At 46.5% G+C, this 20,691-nt stretch overlaps 1 protein-coding gene across 1 annotated transcript in view; it reads right to left on the bottom strand.

Annotated features, from left to right (window-relative positions):
- Window positions 1-20,691, bottom strand: part of EML5 (EMAP like 5) — a 388,000-nt gene that overhangs the window by 12,744 nt on the left and 354,565 nt on the right. Inside the window, exons 40-43 of the mRNA XM_030214976.1 lie at window positions 9,590-9,762; window positions 9,164-9,326; window positions 4,213-4,316; window positions 1,746-1,899 (exon numbers count right to left, since the gene is read on the bottom strand). Of these exons, the coding sequence (XP_030070836.1) occupies window positions 1,746-1,899; window positions 4,213-4,316; window positions 9,164-9,326; window positions 9,590-9,762 (594 nt within the window). The remainder of the gene's footprint in view (window positions 1-1,745; window positions 1,900-4,212; window positions 4,317-9,163; window positions 9,327-9,589; window positions 9,763-20,691) is intronic.

Here is a 20,691-nt window from a genome sequence, read left to right as displayed (position 1 = left end):
GCTGTGAAGATAGTGAGGCTGGAGGTTTGGGGAGGATTTAAAACAAAAGCCTGTAATTGGAAATGAATTGAAGTTTGCTGATAGTTGGAGGTGTTTCAATAAGGCTGACATCTGTAACAATAAAGAACTTGGATTAGTACATAAGTACATAAGTAGTGCCATACTGGGAAAGACCAAAGGTCCATCTAGCCCAGCATCCTGTCACCGACAGTGGCCAATCCAGGTCAAGGGCACCTGGCACGCTCCCCAAACGTAAAAACATTCCAGACAAGTTATACCTAAAAATGAGGAATTTTTTCAGTCCATTTAATAGCGGTCTATGGACTTGTCCTTTAGGAATCTATCCAACCCCTTTTTAAACTCCGTCAAGCTAACCGCCCGTACCACGTTCTCCGGCAATGAATTCCAGAGTCTAATTACACGTTGGGTGAAGAAAAATTTTCTCCGATTCGTTTTAAATTTACCACACTGTAGCTTCAACTCATGCCCTCTAGTCCTAGTATTTTTGGATAGCGTGAACAGTCGCTTCACATCCACCCGATCCATTCCACTCATTATTTTATACACTTCTATCATATCTCCCCTCAGCCGTCTCTTCTCCAAGCTGAAAAGCCCTAGCCTTCTCAGCCTCTCTTCATAGGAAAGTCGTCCCATCCCCACTATCATTTTCGTCGCCCTTCGCTGTACCTTTTCCAATTCTACTATATCTTTTTTGAGATACGGAGACCAGTACTGAACACAATACTCCAGGTGCGGTCGCACCATGGAGCGATACAACGGCATTATAACATCCGCACACCTGGACTCCATACCCTTCCTAATAACACCCAACATTCTATTCGCTTTCCTAGCCGCAGCAGCACACTGAGCAGAAGGTTTCAGCGTATCATCGACGACGACACCCAGATCCCTTTCTTGATCCGTAACTCCTAACGCGGAACCTTGCAAGACGTAGCTATAATTCGGGTTCCTCTTACCCACATGCATCACTTTGCACTTGTCAACATTGAACTTCATCTGCCACTTGCACGCCCATTCTCCCAGTCTCGCAAGGTCCTCCTGTAATCGTTCACATTCCTCCTGCGACTTGACGACCCTGAATAATTTTGTGTCATCGGCGAATTTAATTACCTCACTAGTTATTCCCATCTCTTACTGTCGGAGTGGGACTGAGTTTCTCCGCAGCTGGCAAGGTGGAGAGAGAGAGAGAGCAAAAGTGCGGTGGCTGGCTAGGAAAGCGGACGGAAGCCAGTGAAAGCTAAGCAGGGTTGACCCCGGCTCCCACCTGGAAGGGTGACCTGGTTACACTATGTATCACCCATATATGTCTCAACTGTGTCTGTCCCTTCTGCTACCTATGAAGATGTTTCTTTGTTTTGCGCTGACACTGTGAGTATCATAACTACGTTATATGAATGTTCTACCATGATATTATGGGGTATCATTTCTATTCTGATGACATAATATTTTTGTTAATGTTCTACTGTGCTGTTTCAATGTGCATATTTCTGACATACTATCATATCTTATTGCTGTTACTAGGATTTAATTTGCCTATCTCCAAGTATATCTCATGTGTGTTTTATGCTGACATTTGGTTATTTTACTATGGCTATGCTAGTAATACAATATAAGTTCTAATATGAAGCTATACCTGCTGTACACCGACTGCACTGAGTACATTTCTTCATAAAGGCGGTTAATAAATCCAATAAATAAATAAAGCCAAGTAAAGTGATTCTTACAAATTTTTCAGGACATGGGAAGTCAAACAACTTGACCATGCCAAAGTCATCTCCAGTTACAAGACTGATTCCTGAGTGAGAAACGCAGGCACAGTTCACATCGGCCTTCTCGGTATGCCTGGACCAAATTCCAATGACTTCGTCCCCCAATACGCTGAAAAAAAGAGACAAACATTTTTTCGTGGGCTACTACATTTCTCCAGCAAAGCTTCAGGTTGCAAAGGGACTGAATGGATCCTCACAAATGTGGGTCATGGGACACTTATAAATGGATCCCGAAATGAAGATGCTGCTAGGTAAATCCTTACTAGAAAAGCACAGAACAAGTAGATAGGCTACTCCTTCTTAATCTGATCTGAAACCGGCATGCACAGCAAATGGTCATCTCTGATCTGCAATTTCATCATCATTATCATCAGCATTTCTATACCATTGTGACCAAAGTTCATTTTGAATGGCCTCTCTCTAGGACCCACTGGGCCATCAAGGAGCTCTATGTTTGTGGTGGTGGTGGTGGTGGTGGAAGATGTCTTCACTGAGCCAGCAGGGAGTTCTTTGTCAGGGGGCATGAGAGGTCTTGGTGAGGGGTGGTTGAGGGGGAAGTATTCAGAGTCCACTGGACCATCAGAATGATATAATCATAAAGGGTCATCTGAGATGAAGTGGTTCATTTCAGATGACCCTTTGCTCTTGAGCTAGAGTAAAGATTCAACACTACTAGGGAAGTAAAAAGTCATGCCACGGACTTTTTTTCATTCCACTTTGTGTGCAATGAAGGGACTGGTGGGTGTTCCCCAGACTGGGTGGCACTAAAGTTCTGAGCACACTTTTAAAATGTAATATTTATTTCTGAAAAAATGTTGTTTGTTTATGAATTTAATTGACACCTCAATCTGTAGTTTTTTAAATGTTTATTTTCAGTGAGAGCAATTTCAAATTTGGATTTTTTTTTTCTTGCATTTTGCATGTTCAATGCACTACCCTTTTGCTAGTGGTTTTATTGCAGATTTTTCTATGCAAAAAATCTTACTATATCGGAAGTATATTTACTTCTGGAAAGTAAACAGGCGTGCTAAAGGACAGTGCAGCTTAATACACTGGCCCTGGGAAGCCTCCTCCCCCAAAGTGGAAAAGAAATATACACTGACTAGAAAAGACCTAATCATCACCTGCTCAGTGTTTTCAGGTCCTTCTAAACTCAATTCTGTCTCTCCCCCATACAAGTAGGAATATTCAGGCTATTCTCACTTCCAACAAGCAGAATGCTCTAAAACAATTCCTTAACCTATATCATCATCATCATTATTATTTCTATATCATTTAGAGGGGCATTTTCCAAAGAAACGTCCAAGTTGCAATTTGGACATCTTTGCAAAACGTCCAAATCCAGGACACCAACCCGGCACCCTAGGGGGCACTGCAGTGGACTTCATAAAATGCTCCCAGGAACACAGCTCTCTTACCTTGTGTGCTGAGCCCCCCAAAACCCACTACCCACAACTGTACACCACTACCATAGCCCTTACGGGTGAAGGGGGGGGGGCACCTATATATGGGTACAGTGAGTTTGTGGTGGGTTTTGGAGAGCTCGCTGTTTCCTCCACAAATGTAACAGGTACGGGGGGTATGGGCCTGGGTCTGCCTGTCTGAAGTGCACTGCAGTACCCACTAAAACTGCTCCCGGGACCTGCATGCGCTGTCACAGACCTGTGTATGACATCTGAGGCTGACATAGAGTCTGGCACGACATATTTTTAAAGATGTTTTTTGAGGGTGGGTGGGGGTTATGGGGGAGTAACGGCGGGTCATCCCCGATTCTCTCCGGTGGTCATCTGATCATTTGGGCACCTTTTTGTGCCTTACTCGTAAAAAAAACCATGTCCAGGTGAAAACGTCCATGTGTTCATCAGGGACATCCTTGTTCTTTTCGATTATGGGTCAAAGACGTCCAAGGGTTAGGTATGCCCAAGTCCCACCTTCGCTACGCCTCCGACATGCCCCCTTGAAATTTGGACGTCTTTGCGATGGACTGCAGTTGGAGACGTCCAAAATCGGGTTTCGATTATACCAATTTGGATGTCTCTGGGAGAAGGACGTCCATCTTCCGATTTATGTCAAAAGATGGACGTCCTTCTCTTTTGAAATAGAAATCTTCCTCTGTATCTTTCCTTGACCCAGCTATGCAAGAAGGAGCAGACCATTCTCAAAGCCAGTTCTACTCCCAAAAGCAATCAATAAAGAAGCCTTCATAATTGCCCCTCACTCTCACTCCTATCTGTACCAAGGCATGGAGACAGGAATCTTCAGATCAGTACCACACGCATCTTACGCTTGACTGGCCTGTTCTAACTTTACTAGCCAGTCAGGTATCTCTAATTCTGTTCAGAAATTAAAAAAAAATTTCATTCTACAATGTGTTTCATGAGCCTACTTCAACACCCAGGTCTTCAGTTCAGATGGTACTTGCCTGGTCCAGGAAGCCCATGTAATCCTGTCAATCACAGCCTGGTCCATCAAAGGTTTTCCTGAAGGCACTTCATAGACATGTCGCTTGTAAGAACCAGTGGAGACCTTGATGATAGAAAAATAAATGTTAAGTACAGGAAAGGGGAAGGGTTGTTAGCTTTACATATACTACACACAATTTGAAACGTTTTTATTAGATTAATCACAATTTGGTACATTATCTCTGATGAGATATTACAGAGTATTTATCTATTATATATAGAGGGGCATAATCGAATGAAAACGTCTTATCTCCATGGGCGTTTATCTCCGAGAACGGGTCCGTGAAGGGGCGGACCGAACCGTATTTTCGAAAAAAATAGACGTCCATGTTTTATTCGACAATTTGTGAGCTGGGCATTTTTGTTTTTCAGCGATAATGGAAAATGAAAGCGCCAAGCTCAAAAACGAATAAATCCAAGGCATTTGTTCGTGGGAGGGGCCAGGATTCGTAGTGCACTGGTCCCCCTCACATGCCAGGACACCAACCGGGCACCCTAGGGGGCACTTTTACAAAAACAAAAAAAAAAGGTAAAAGAGCTCCCAGGTGCATAGCACCCTTCCCTTGTGTGTTGAGCCCCCCCAAATCCCCCTCAAAACCCACACCATTACTATAGCCCTAAGGGGTGAAGGGGGGCACCTACATGTGGGTACAGTGGGTTTGGGGGGTTGGACGACTAATAAGCATTAAGCAGCACAATTATAACAGGTGGGGGGGGGGATGGGCCTGGGTCCACCTGCCTGAAGTCCACTGCACCCCCTAACAACTGCTCCAGGGACCTGCATACTGCTGCCAGGGAGGTGGGTATGACATTTGATGGTGAAAATAAAAAGTTGTGAAACATCATTTTTTTGTGGTGGGAGGGGGTTAGTGACCACTGGGGGAGTCAGGGGAGGTCATCCCCGATTCCCTCTGGGGGTAATCTGGTCATTTAGGGCACTTTTTGGGGCCTTTTTCGTGAAAAAACAGGGTCCAGGAAAAGTGCCCTAAATTCTAGCTACAAACGCATACTTTTTTTCCATTATTGGCGAAAGGCGCCCATTCTCTGTTCGGGTGATAACCATGCCCCAGTCCCGCTTTCACCACGCCTCCAACACGCCCCCGCCAACTTTGTACTCTTCCGCGATGGAGTGCAGTTGAAAACGTCCAAGTTCGGCTTTCGATTATACCGCGTTATTCATTTTTGTGAGATAAACGTCCATCTCCCGATTTAGGTCGGAACTTGGGCGTTTTTCTCGTTCGATTATAAGCAGGATGATCTATCAAATGGGAAATAAGATTCATAGGTTATAAAAACTGTCAGATTTGTGAGCTTTTCTTTAAGTTCATATTATTATGTTGCATTGTTCTATATTGATATATTCTTTAATAAAAAAAAACATTGACATAAAAAGGTAAAGGTGGAGTGTCAAGTCTGAGGAATGAGGGTCTAGAGATAACATTAAACTTATTGTTCAACTCTCTCCTGACCTGGAGGAAGTCTGTGTTTAAAGGTATATTTCTACAAAAAAAAGACAGGAAACTTCCAACACACTATTTTATTTATTTATTAAACTAACGGGTAGATCTAGGCAGTGTACAATAAAAACAATAATGAGAATAAAAACAATAATGAGAATGGTAAGGGATTTGCGTTACAAGACGTATGAGGAGAGACTTGATGACCTGAACATGTATACTCTGGAAGAAAGAAGAAACAGGGGTGATATGATACAGACGTTCAAATATTTGAAAAGTATTAATCCGCAAACGAACCTTTTCCAGAGATGCGAAGGAGGTAGAACGAGAGGACATGAAATGAGATTGAAGGGGGGCAGACTCAAGAAAAATGTCAGGAAGTATTTTTAACGGAGAGAGTAGTGGATGCTTGGAATGCCCTCCCGCGGGAGGTGGTGGAAATGAAAACGGTAATAGAATTCAAGCGCGCGTGGGATAAACATAAGGGAATCCTGTTCAGAAGGAATAGATCCTAAGGCGCTTAGCCGAGATTGGGTGGCACAGCCGGTGGCGGGAGGCGGGGATAGTGCTGGGTAGACTTATATGGTCAGTGCCAGAGCCGGTGGTGGGAGGCGGGGCTGGTGGTTGGGAGGCGGGGATAGTGCTGGACAGACTTACACGGTCTGTGCCCTGAAAAGGACAGGTACAAATCAAGGTAAGGTATACACAAAAAGTAGCACATATGAGTTTATCTTGTTGGGCAGACTGGATGGACCATGCAGGTCTTTTTCTGCCGTCATCTACTATGTTACTATGTAACAGAGGATAAGAACCAGGGCTGTCGAGATGGAGTCAAAGGGGGGGGGGGGGGGGCAAAATTCCCCGGGCATCCAAGGAGGACCTGGCGCCGGGGCCCTCTCCTGCTCCTGTCACATGTGTAGTGTACGCCATTGCATAAGGCATCATGATTTGCCATGAGTTACTTGGCCCCCTGAGGAAACTAAATTCAGAGTGAAACGGAGAGCTCCGTTGGGCAAAATTGAAAAAGCTAAGTAACATTATTTGTTTAAGCAACTGTTAAGCATCACGATTTTGACCATTTTTGATGGGATATAGTTTACTTCATTTATAGCCCATATTTACACACAAGTGGAGTTTTTTTGACCAGTGATAATAACGGAGTCAAAGAAACGCGGGCATTGAGTGCATTTATTGTTCTGCTGCCACGCGGTGACTACCAAGGTCTTTTTCTCCACTATAAACAGAAGAAAAAAGCAAGCCATTAACCTGATACCACATACTTTCAACTGTTTGGGTCAGTTAAGCTCTTTTCAGCTCATCATTAGTATATTTTGCTTCATTTTTTCGCTGAAATTTTGTCTAGTGTTACCAGCATGCTGAAATGAACATTTTTGCAGGAGTTGGTGAAAAAAGGATCACCTTTTAACCAGTAGTGTGCACTTTATGTGCATTAATGCCTAATATTTGGTCACCTTGCACTGTCTATTTTATACAGGGCTTTTTTTCAGGGAGTATTCGGAGGTACTACATTACTACTACTACTTACATGCATTACTACTACTACTTATCATTTCTATAGCACTACTAGACGTACGCAGCGCTATACACTTGAACATGAAGAGACAGTCCCTGCTCGACAGAGCTTACAATCTAATTAAGACAGACAAATAATGCAAATAAGGGACAAGGACAAAGAGTAGTAAGATTCCGGAATCCCAAAGAGTCGTAAGATTCTATACAGAATCCCAAAGAGTAGCAAGATTCCAGAATCCCAAAGACTACTACTACTACTACTTATCATTTCTATAGTGCTACTAGACGTATGCAGCGCTGCACACTTGAACATGAAGAGACAGTCCCTGCTCGACAGAGCTTACAATCTAATCAAGACAAACAAATAAGGCAAATAAACACACCAAAATTAAACCTTCCAATCTCAGAAACGCTAAAAGTCCTTGGAGTCACTATCGACCGCCACTTAACACTCGAAACTCATGCAAACAATACAACCAAAAAGATGTTCTACTGCATGTGGAAACTGAAAAGAATAAGACCATTCTTCCCAAGATCCGTCTTTCGCTGCCTAGTGCAATCCCTCATATTAAGCCATCTGGATTACTGCAACTCACTATACGCAGGTTGCAAAGAGCAAATACTGAGGAAACTTCAAACAGCCCAGAATACAGCAGCCAGACTCATCTTCGGAAAACCAAAATATGAAAATGCAAAACCCTTACGAGAGAAGCTACACTGGCTTCCACTCAAGGAACGCATTACTTTTAAAGTATGCACATTAATCCACAAAATCATTCACGGCAAAGCTCCAGCCTACATGTCTGAGTTAATAAACCTACCACCCAGAAACACCAAAAGATCATCCCGAACCTTCCTCAACCTCCACTTCCCTAATTGCAAGGGCGTAAAATACAAGACGCTACACGCGTCAACCTTTTCTTACGTGGGCACGCAGTTCTGGAATGCACTGCCGCGCAACCTGAGAACAATCCACGAGCAAACCTCCTTCCGCAAACTATTGAAGACCCATCTTTTTGAAAAAATCTACGGAAAGAAGCAAAACACATAAAGAGGCATATTTTCAAAGCACTTAGCCTTCCAAAGTTCCATAGGTTTCTATGGAACTTTGGAAGGCTAAGTGCTTTGAAAATGTGCCTCAAAGTCTACACTCACTGTTCACTAATGCATCAATACATCCACTTCTGAACTCTCATCCCCCGTAGTCTCACCTCACTCATACCCTTACTCACAGAAATATGTATACCATACATAATGCCCTTTTAACCTCCCGCTGTCTCCTTCCAATGTTTCAAGGTTTGGTTCCAGTGTTTATATTCCTTAACAACACTTTGATTGTCTTCACAATGTAATCCATAATCAAGTTGTAACAAATTGTATTTCCATCATTCATATCGTATAGTAAGCCACACTGAGCCCGCAAAGAGGTGGGAAAATGTGGGATACAAATGCAATAAATAAATAAGAGTAGTAAGATTCCAGAATCCCAAAGAGTCATAAGATTCTATACAGAATCCCAAAGAGTAGCAAGATTCTGGAATCCCAAAGATTACAACTACTACTTATCACTTCTATAGTGCTACTAGACGTACGCAGCGCTGTACACTGGGCATGAAGAGACAGTCCCTGCTCGGCCGAGCTTACAATCTGAGTAGCGACACCTTTTCCATTGCCTGATAAAACTGCCCTTTGTCTCTAAGTATTAATGAAAGAGCCCCGGCTCTGCACATCAATGCTGTGTTTTCATAGATTCTGTGGCTGGTTGCAGGGGGTCTGGCTACTGTGAGGTAGATCCTTCAGTGATCATCCCACTCTTGAAGGACAGCCCGGCATTTGAGTGCCAGCACCGTTTTTGCTAGAAAACAATGCACTGATTTTATGTAAATGTATAAAAAGTCCATATCTTTGCAGTATCTGTTACCTGGATGTAATTGTTGTCTGCAGAGAAGTCCATCTGGATGACAAAGCTGGGGATATCTTTACAGTAACTAATACGGTTCAGTGACGGGCCCAGCGTCAGATCATAGAAATCCACTGCATTCTCACTAGACCCAACTGCTAGATACCGGGAATCTGGACTGAACCTGCATCCAAAAATAATAATAGTGATAATTAAGAAAAGTGCTGATACTGACAATTGCAAACTGTCATCAATGAATACTCTGCTCTGATGGAAAATCTACAGTAGGGGCAATCCTGGGGGGGGTCATAAACCAGTCTAATGTTCAGGAAATCCCTAATGAATATATATGAGCTATATTTACATACAGCTGGTTAGTAATTATAGCATCTGGGCACTAAGCAAAACCTCACCATCGCTAAAAGGATTTCCAGCATTTGCTCTGACCTGATATCTTGAATTGAAGACCGCCGGTCTCTCTTTTTCCCCCATATTTTCAGAGAGGCCACAAGCAGGATAAGGAACTCCCCATTCTTCATGCCAATGGCCACCATGTCGCCCTCCGGGCTGTAGCAAACAGTATGAGCCGCATGCCCTAAATTCACTTTGTTCAGCATCTTCTGTGAGGGTAAATAACACCCCCCCCCAACAAATGTTAGATGCCAATGAATTCATGACATAAAGTAAGTCTTAGAAGGTAAAATTATGTATAATCATACCTGATAATTTTCTTTCCATTAATCATAGCTGATCAATCCATAGACTGGTGGGTTGTGTCCATCTACCAGCAGGTGGAGATAGAGAGCAAACTTTTGCCTCCCTATATGTGGTCATGTGCTGCCGGAAACTCCTCAGTATGTCGATATCAAAGCTCCATCCGCAGGACTCAGCACTTAGAGAATTACACCCACGAAGGGACACTCTGCCCAGCTCACCACCGCCGAAACGGGGGAGGGGAATTAACCCAGCTCATCCCCACACAAGTGGGGGAGGGGAATCCGTCCAGCTCATCCCCGCGGAGCGGGGGAGGGACACCACACCCGCCGATGCGGGGGGATCTGGCTTATCCTGCAACCGCAACCGCGGGAGGAGCTGACTGACCCTAACACCGCCGAAGCGGGAGGGGTACAAAGCTGCCCTACAGCCGCACGAAGCGGGAGGGAGTGCCGGCAGAATTTTAAGTCTCAATCCAGCCCCGTAAAACGGAGGGGAGAGGAATGCAGCAGCTCACTGTAACACAAACTCGTCTTAACTCTTGAAGAATCCAAGTGAAAAAACTTGAACACGAAGTCTTTCTGAAGTAACTGAAGACTAAACTTGAACCTGAAATGCAACCAGAATAAAAACAGTACAGATATCTGGGAGGGGCTATAGATTGATCAGCTATGATTAATGGAAAGAAAATTATCAGGTATGATTATACATAATTTTACCTTCCATATCATCAAGCTGATCAATCCATAGACTGGTGGGATGTACCGAAGCAGTACTCACCCAGGGCGGGACATTGAAATCCCTGACCTCAACACTGAAGCTCCAAACCGGGCCTCCGCCCGTGCAGCCACAGTCAAACGGTAATGCTTGGAGAATGTATGAGCCGAAGCCCAAGTTGCCGCCTTGCATATCTCTTCCAAGGAGACGGATCCGGCCTCTGCCATCGAGGCCGCCTGAGCTCTCGTGGAGTGAGCCCTCAGCTGGATAGGCGGCACCTTCCCCGCGGCCACATAAGCCGCTGCAATGGCTTCCTTGACCCATCTTGCCACTGTAGGCTTAGCAGCCTGCAGACCCTTACGAGGACCTGCAAACAGGACAAACAGATGATCCGATTTCCGGAAATCATTGGTCACTTCCAAGTATATGATGATGACTCGTCTCACATCCAGATATTTAAGAGCAGAGTACTCCTCTGGGTAGTCCTCCCTACGAAAGGAAGGGAGACAGAGCTGCTGATTCACATGGAAGCGAGAAACAATCTTGGGCAGGAAGGAAGGCACTGTGCGAATAGTCACTCCTGCCTCAGTGAACTGCAGAAAAGGCTCTCGACATGAGAGCGCCTGGAGCTCGGAAACTCTTCTGGCTGAAGTGATAGCCACCAAAAAGACTGCTTTCAACGTCAGGACTTTCAGAGATGCCCTCGACAAGGGTTCAAAAGGCGGCTTCTGCAATGCTCTTAGTACCAGGTTGAGATTCCACGCAGGCACCACTGAGTGCAGAGGAGGGCGCAGGTGATTAACTCCCTTGAGAAAGCGCACCACATCTGGCTGCGAAGCCAGGGAAGCACCCTTCAGGCGGCCCCTGAAGCAAGCCAGAGCCGCTACCTGGACTTTAAGGGAACTGAGCTACAGGCCTTTCTCCAGACCTTCTTGCAGGAACGCCAACACTGAAGAAATTGGAGCAGTGAAGGGAGAAAGTGAGCCTGCTTCACACCACGCTGCAAAGATACGCCAAACCCTGGCGTAAGCAGTAGAAGTAGAGCGCTTCCTCGCTCTCAGCATAGTGGCGATGACCTTGTCTGAGAAGCCCTTCTTCCTCAGACGCTGCCGCTCAATAGCCAGGCCGTAAGACCAAAGGGGGAGGGATCCTCCATCACCACGGGACCCTGATGTAACAGGCCCTGCTCCACTGGCAGCCGCAGAGGATCGTCGACTGAGAGCCTGATCAAGTCCGCATACCAGGGACGCCTGGGCCAATCCGGACCCACCAGGATTACCCTGCCGGGATGCTTTGCCACCCGGTCTAGCACCCTGCCCAACATGGGCCAGGGCGGGAACACATAGAGAAGCTCTTGTGTCGGCCACTGTTGGAGAAGAGCATCTACTCCCAGGGATCGAGGGTCCCGTCCTCTGCTGAAAAAGCGCGGCACTTGGCAATTGGCCGATGACGCCATCAGATCTAGGCTCGGCTGGCCCCAGCGCTTCGTGATGTCCAAGAACGCCTGAGCAGATAGCTGCCACTCTCCGGGCTCCAAGGTATGGCGACTGAGAAAGTCCGCCTTGACATTCATGACTCCGGCAATGTGGGCCGCTGAAAGCTGCTCCAGGTTCGCTTCCGCCCACTGGCAAAGATTCATAGCCTCCTTGGCTAGAGGGGCGCTCTTGGTACCTCCCTGGCGGTTGACATAGGCCACAGCCGTGGCATTGTCCGACAGGACCCGTACAGGCTTCAACACCAGTACCGGGATGAACTCCAAAAGCGCCAACCGAATGGCTCTGAGTTCCAGGAGGTTGATAGACCACTTTGCCTCTGCAGGAGACCAGAGCCCCTGCGCTGTCCTTCCCAAGCAGTGGGCTCCCCAGCCCGACAACGAGGCGTCCGTCGTGACGACAATCCACTCTGGGGTCACCAGAGGCATTCCCGCAGACAACTTGTCTGTCTGCATCCACCAGCTCAGCGCCTTGCGCACTGCTGGGTCCAAGGGAAGGCGCACAGCATAATCCTCCGACATCGGAGTCCAGCGCTGCAGCAAAGAGTGTTGAAGTGGTCTCATATGAGCCCTGGCCCAGGGCACAACTTCCATCGTGGCCGTCATAGAGCCCAACAGCTGCACATAGTCCCAAGCCCGAAGGGGAGAGGCTACTAGGAACTGGTCCACCTGAGCCTGAAGTTTGACAATCCGATTGTCTGGCAGGAACACTCTGCCCACTTGGGTGTCGAATCGAACTCCCAGGTACTCCAGGGACTGAGTCGGGCGCAGCTGGCTTTTCTCCCAGTTGATGATCCATCCCAGGGAGCTCAAAAGAGCAACTACCCGGTCCACAGCTTTGCCGCACTCTGCATAAGAGGGGGCTCGGATCAACCAGTCGTCCAGATAAGGATGGACTTGTACCCCTTCCTTTCGTAGGAAGGCCGCGATGACCACCATTACTTTGGAAAAGGTCCGCGGAGCAGTAGCCAACCCGAAAGGGAGGGCTCTGAACTGGAAGTGTCGTCCCAGGACTGCAAAACGCAGAAAGCGTTGATGAGGAGGCCAGATGGGAATATGCAGGTACGCTTCCTTGATGTCCAAGGATGCCAGGAACTCTCCTGCCTTCACTGCCGCTATAACAGAGCGGAGAGTCTCCATGCGAAAGTGCCGCACTTTCAAGGCCCGATTGACCCCTTTGAGGTCGAGGATAGGCCGGACAGAACCTCCTTTCTTTGGTACCACAAAGTAAATGGAGTAACGTCCCTTGCCAAGCTGACTTTCTGGCACCGGAACGACCGCGCCCAGGCGGATCAGATTGTCCAAGGTCTGCTGCACTGCCACAGCTTTGACCGGAGACTTGCAGGGAGAGAGTACAAACCCGTCTTTTAAGGGTCGGCAGAACTCTAGTTTGTAGCCGTCTCTGATGACTTCCAGCACCCACGCGTCTGAAGTTATTGTGGTCCACTCGCCCAGAAACGAGGACAGCCGTCCTCCAATCTGCACTGGGGCGTGGACCAAGACCCCGTCATTGGGTACGAGACCCTGGGGGAGGACCGGAGGGAGCACCTCCGGGACGGCGGTCTCTGCGAAAGGAATGCTGCTTGGGGGAGAAATTCCTCTTGAAGGAAGAGGGGGCAGAGGAACCCGACTTGCCCGGGCGGTACTGACGGGCTTCCTGCAACCGTCCTCTGGAGGTACCGGGACGAGTACTAGCCAGAGCCCTGACCTCTGGTAATTTCTTGCCCTTAGACGTGCCGAGATCGGTCACAATTTTGTCCAGCTCGACCCCAAAGAGCAGCTTGCTTTTAAAAGGCAACCTAGCCAGGCGGGATTTAGAGGCGTGGTCAGCAGACCAATGTTTCAGCCAAAGCCACCGCCGCGCAGAGATTGTCTGAGCCATGCCTTTCGCTGAGGCCCTCAAGACATCATACAGCAAGTCTGCCAAATAGGCTAAGCCCGATTCCAGGGCCGGCCAATCAGCCCTCAAGGAATGATCCGAGGGGGAAGCCCGCTGCACCATAGTCAGGCACGCCCTGGCCACATAGGAGCCGCAAACTGAGGCCTGCAAACTTAAAGCAGCCGCCTCAAAGGACGACCTTAAGGCCGCCTCCAATCTTCTGTCTTGGGCGACCTTTAGGGCCGTGCCACCTTCCACCGGCAACGCCGTTTTCTTAGTCACCGCAGTGATTAAAGAATCCACGGTAGGCCATAGATAGGCCTCACGTTCACTCACAGCCAAAGGATAGAGGCGGGACATAGCCCTAGCCACTTTAAGGCTCGCTTCTGGGACATCCCATTGAGCCGAAATTAAGGTGTGCATGGCATCATGCACGTGGAAGGTTCTAGGCGGGCGCTTCGTCCCCAGCATAATGGCAGAGCCAACAGGGGCTGAGGGAGAGACGTCCTCCGGAGAGGAAATCTTCAAAGTGTCCATGGCCTGTAACAACAGGTTGGGCAAATCCTCTGGGCTAAAAAGCCGCGCTGCAGAGGGGTCATCCGCTCCATCCGAGCGGGGATCCGTCTCCTCCAAGGAATCCGCAAAGGACCGTTGGGAGACCTCAGACACGCTGCCCTCATCTACATCGGAGGAGACAAATTCCTCCAAGGCCTGGGAATCAACCCGAGGACGTTTACCTCTGGGAACCTCAACCTCTTTACCAGACGAGGGAGCAGGGGCAGCGTTGTGCATGAGGAAGGCCTGATGCAGCAGCAAAACAAACTCGGGGGAGAAACCCCCCAAACTGTGCACTTCCGCAGCCTGGGCAACAGCCCTAGACGCACCCTCAACCGGCGCTCGCAATAGCGGGGGAGAGACATGCTGCGCATCCAAAATGGCGTCCGGCGCGAAACTCCGCGAAGGAACCGCGCGGGAAGAACGGCTCTTAACTTTAGCCGCTTCTGTGCCGTCGCCCAAATTAAGGGCGTTCATGGCATTAATGTCTCCAACCTCAAGGGCGGCCCAAGAAGAAGCCGTCCGAGCCGCGTGGCCGGCCAAGATGGCGGAGGCGAGGAGCGGGGGATGGGCGTTTATGGCGGGAAAAACCGCCACGCCGGAGGAAGGACCGGGACATTCATCGGTCACCAAACTGTCACCCAACAAGGGCGAATCAGGCTTTAAGACCCCCGCATCCCCTCTAGAAGCGCTCAAGCGACCCGGGGAGCGACCCTTTGCGCCCTCGCCCTCCGACGCCATATGCCACGAGGAGAAGAATCGGGGAACCCCCTGCCCGCTATAAAAAGGTAAAAATTACCTGCTGTCCGCTCCGAGTTGTAACGACCTGGTGTCCCAGTGAGTAGCTGCAATAGACGCTTAAATAAACGTCGAAATAAACGCCTTTAAGGACGTTCAAAATTTTTTTTTTTTTTTTTTTTTTAACGGAGCCAGCGGGAGGGGGGAGAAAAGGAGGGACCTGGCACCACCAGGTTTGCACTTGCTCAAAAGAGCCCTCAACCCCAGGCACTCAACAAAACCTAAAAATTAGGCTTGGAGGCCTAGCCAGAGCTGCTGCTGTGTGTGACCACCACCTGCTGAGAGTTTCCGGCAGCACATGACCACATATAGGGAGGCAAAAGTTTGCTCTCTATCTCCACCTGCTGGTAGATGGACACAACCCACCAGTCTATGGATTGATCAGCTTGATGATATGGAAGCACTAATTTAAACACTTTGCTGGCAACAGATGGCAGAGAGGATGCTGTTTTACATGTTCTAAGAATTATCTGGCTTCTGATATACCCTCATTTTACAGGCCCTATTCACGTTTCAGACATGCATAAACCATGTATTAGATATATGCACAGAACACTAAATTTCGCACACTTGAAAGCACACAGGAAACAGCGAAAATGACTCAAAAAAAGTCTCTTGACAATGCTTAGTGTGCCCAAGTTTTAGTGTACAACTGTATAGACTTGACACGGCCTGCCTCAGGAGTCTGTACAATCTCTCAAACACAACTTGATGGAAAGAACAATATTTCTTATGAAAGTTACAAACCAGTGTGTGAACTGGTATGATAGAACCGCTATGCAAAACACTTTGCTTGGTGGGAAAGAGAAGGAACCGCCAAAACATACCGTAGAAAGTTCAAAAGCATTGCTCTCAATTAATGAACGTCTCCTTATAAAAAGGGTGGAGGCCATATTCTATAACAATCTGCGTACATTTTTGAATGTCCACAAAATGCCCATTTCCCTATCCATAGCCATGCCCCTTTTGAACTGTGCACTTTAGAATTTAGGCGCAGTTCATTACAGAATCCCATTTAGCGAGTTATGCACGTAAATTCTAATTTCATTCATGTATTTATATAGCACTTACACCTAAGTGGTTTACAGTCTCATTTTACAGCCAATTAGTGCTCATTATTGCTTGTTAAGTGCTGTTAAATACGCTGATGGGCTTGTTAAGCCAATTAAGTTATGTGCATTGTTATAGAATACACCTGGATTTCAGTGCAGATGTCTAGGTGCGCTGTATAGAATCCGGCAGTATATGCAGGTACTTTCTCTGTCCCTAGTGGTCTCACAATCTAAGTTTTTTTGTACCGGGGCAATGGAGGATTAAGGGGTCCTTTTACTAAGCTGTGGTAAAACACGGCCTGCGGCAGTGTAGGCATGTGTACTGGGCGCGCGCCAGGCCAGCTTTTACCGCGTCTGCAAAAAAGTTTTTTTTTAAAATGTGACAGGAAAAGGGCATGCGGTAAAACAAACCAGCACGTGTCTAAAACCAGCCTGAGTCCTTAATGCTACCGATTGATCTAGTGGTAAGGGCTCATGTGCTACATGTGCGGTGACTGGTCGGCGCGCACCAACTGCCGATTACTGCTAGAAACGGCACGCGTGGGAGGAAATAAATAAATAATTCACCCAGGAGTTATGTGTGCATGCCAAATCTGAAATTACCACCAGGGGGGTGTGCTGACCTGGCGATAGTCTTGTTTGGGCACATGCTGCATGCGCGAAGAAGAGCCTACCGTGGCTTAGTAAAAGGGCCCCTAAGTGACTTGCTATAGGTCACAAAGAGCTGCAGTGGGAATCAAACCCAGTTCCCCAGGATCTCAGCTCACTGTACTAAGCATTAGGCTACTCCTTCAGTCCATGCTACTTCTGTTCTCTTAACTCACCTTACATTTCTCCTCGTGACTTCTGCTCATTGGGAAAGCTTGATTTTCTCTGTGCTCTCTGTCTTTCAGAACACCGAAATGCAGGATTAAATTCAAACTTCTCAGTATTGTATTTAAAAGTTACCCTTTGTGTCCGCAAGATTCTGCGGTCAGAAAATGATCATGGCGCGAAAGCACTCAGAATAGTGCATTTTTTTGTCTTGCGCCACATTTATGGAACCACTTCATCGGCAGTTATCAGGAATGAAGGTTCATTGTTACAATTTAAAGTTTATCAGAAATATATTATTTTACATAAGCTTTTGGGGTAACTGCTTCAGGTTGAGGTATTATGATTTCATATAGCAATGCGAGATAGATGGAGACGCGGGTTACTGTTTAGATGGTGGTGGATGGGGGGATATGGTATGGTACAGATTCTTGGTGTGGATGGTTTTCCCTGATGAAGTTCTTTTCTTTTATGCTTCATTGTTTGTAAACTGCTAAAACCTGTTTGTGATTGGTTGTATATCAAGTATAAATAAAGCTAAACCTAAATCTTCCCTCTACTCCAGATTCTCTGTCATCATCACCTATACTCTCTTCATGTTACCTTCACTCATCTCAGGCATCTCTTTTGGCTGTACTTCTTCTCTCGCAAATATGGCTGGATATCACATGCTTCACTGCCTTTAGTTATCTTTTGGCCCGCACATGTGGAATTCGATGCCAGAATAGATCCGTGCTGAACATTCATTTAAAAATGTCAAATGGCTCCTAAAAACCCAGCTGTATCAACCAGCCTTTGGATACCCCTCCACCACCCTGCAGTCCTGATTCTTTCTTTCCTTTTCTCTACCCCACGCTTGTCCTTCTTTTCTTCTCTCTTATTGGTTATTTTTCTCCCTTTCTCCTTTTGATTGGTACTTTTCTGCTAACTCTTCTTGAGCCCTCCCTGCCCATTTTCAAGTCCTTACTCAAGGCCCATCTCTTCTCCCTTGCTTTTGGTGCCTAACCACCTTCCCATTCCTGATACCTACACTGACTACATAGTTTTTACCTTTAGATTGTAAGCTCTCTTGAGCAGGGACTGTCCTCCCCATGTTTAAACTTGTACAGCGCTGCGTAACCCTGGCAGCGCTATAGAAATGCTAAGTAGTAGTAGTAGTAGATTATTATAAACTTTTTTTTTCTCTTTCATTTTTTTTTTATTGTAAATGGCCTAGTGGCACCCCCCTGAACTCTATGTATGGTACCCAAATTTGGATGTGGTTCCGAGATGCGGATGCAACTTAATTGATTAATGAGCTGTAAACCATCAATAATTGGATACACAGCCAATCATTGATGCTAATTGGAAATAATTAGGATTTGCATGCACCTCTGGCTGCACACTATTATCTAACGCTGGGCGCCTAAATCCTAAAGCACGTAACCCAAAAGGGGTCTAGGCCATGGGAGGGGCATGGACGGGTCAGGAGTGTTTCAAAAATTTGAGACCAGTATTACAGAATACTAGGTCTCCGCGCGCTATTTGGGTACCAGGATTTACACCAGGTTTCAGCAGGCGTAAGCCTGGGGCCCAGAGCTAGGCATGGGAATTGGCGCTAAGCACTATTCTATAAAGGGCATATGCAGAATCATGCTATGCTGATTTTTGAGTGCTATTTATAGAATTCCTCTCACCATGTGTATTTTGGTGGTATTTCAAGCCTAAATAAATCAGTACCGCTTTGTAAACTGCTGGTTGTACCCACAGAAAGGCAGTATATTAAATCCATGATCCTTTAAATAAATAAAGCACGTAGTCCTATAACAGGATACGTAGGCACTCACTGAGCACCTGGTATGAGCCTATTCTGTTGGTATTCAAAATTAAACACTCAGGTACTCTCTCTTTTTTGGCACAGTTCCTGCCTCCGTATGCTCCTCAATGCACCCTCCGATCATCTCAGCAACACTTACTGTTTGTACCCTCTTTCTGGCACATTACGTATGACTCAACTCCATCTTTTCAGTCGTAGGCCCAGCCTTATGTAACTCCCTGCCCCTCTATCTTAGAACGCAGACCACCTTGCCAAAATTTAAAATAGACCTCAAAGCGTTCCCTGAAGAAAGGCCTGCTGGTCAGTTCAGGCATATCTACCCTTCCTTGTCTACTAATACCATCTTTCTGCTGCTCCCTTCCCTTACTATTTTTCACCTCTCTCTTTTCTTTTTCCTTCTATTCTCTTTAGTTATAAGATGTAAACCACATAGGTGTATTTTTTGTATTTTTCATTGAAGTGTGGGATAACAAGTGTTTAATAAACCTGAAACCTAGTCTCTAAAGGAATGAAAGCAGCTACTTTCCTTTATACAGTACTAGCATAACCACTTACATACACGTTAACAGGGGCAAGCACTTTTGCCAGCCATAGAGCAGGTGTTGTAAATGTCATGCCTAAATGCTGAAGATATGTGCATAATTTATAGTATTCTATAAGTCACACCATTCTTCACCTATGTGTTGCCCCCTCTCCAATGCACACTATGAGGCTCATTTTCAAAGCACTTAGCCTCCCAAAGTTCCATAGAAACCTATGGAACTTAGCCTCCCAAAGTGCTTTGAAAATATGCCTCCATATAAGCTATGCATATAGGTACAGCACAGCATAAGTTATCAATGTGGGATAATGTTAAAATGTGTTATTTTACTGTTAATCCCAGTTATTAGTAACTAGGCCTCATTGCATAAAATGGGATCTGTGCTAAAATAGCATGGATAAGTAGTAAAATAACATGTCTTAATGGTTGCCCACATTGATAACTTCCCCCCTGAGTGTGAAGACTGCTATTGTGATGTCATAATGCCTCATTCCACCAATGCCTAAGTGCCAACTAGAGAGTTGCATGGGGACAGAAATCTTACCCATCCCCGCCCGTCTCTGCTGGAATCTTACCCGTCCCCACCGGAATCTTACCCATCCCTGCAAACATTTAACCCATCCCCACCCATCCCCGTAAAATTTAATGGTACATAAAAGAAAATTCCAGTCAGCTCCCTCAGTCTCTCTCTGGATTGGAGCCACAGCACTGTAGGCAAGGAAGGACCGGAAGTTGGAACTTGGAACACTCTGGTGTGCACATGTAAGATTTGTCTCTGACTCACTGGCATTGTGTGCTGAGAGGTCACCACATGCACGCGCCAGTAGGTCAGGTGACATCTGATTCTCATGCCTGTGTCAGAGCTGAGGTCTGTGCACCAGCCTGGGAGTAAAGAGGATTAATAGTAACTTAGTAAGTGATAACAAATAGACCTGAACAGTCCATCCACTCTGCCCAATAGTCATGCTCATTATCAATTCATCATTAAATCAACGAGTGTGATATTATATACTTGATTATGGTCTTTCTTTCGTGTTTCTGGAACATAGACCACAGAAGTCTATCTGGCCCTATCCTTATGTTACAACTACTGGCATTGCCGTTGAAGCCCACTCCCATCTGTTCGTCTTCTCATTTGTGGGACACAGACCGTAAAAGTCTGTCCAGTACTG

Source organism: Microcaecilia unicolor, chromosome 9 (genome assembly GCF_901765095.1).
Source record: "Microcaecilia unicolor chromosome 9, aMicUni1.1, whole genome shotgun sequence".
NCBI classification, from domain to species: domain Eukaryota; kingdom Metazoa; phylum Chordata; class Amphibia; order Gymnophiona; family Siphonopidae; genus Microcaecilia; species Microcaecilia unicolor.
Note: the sequence above shows the minus strand (reverse complement) of the source record. Positions and strands in the feature narration are given on the sequence as shown.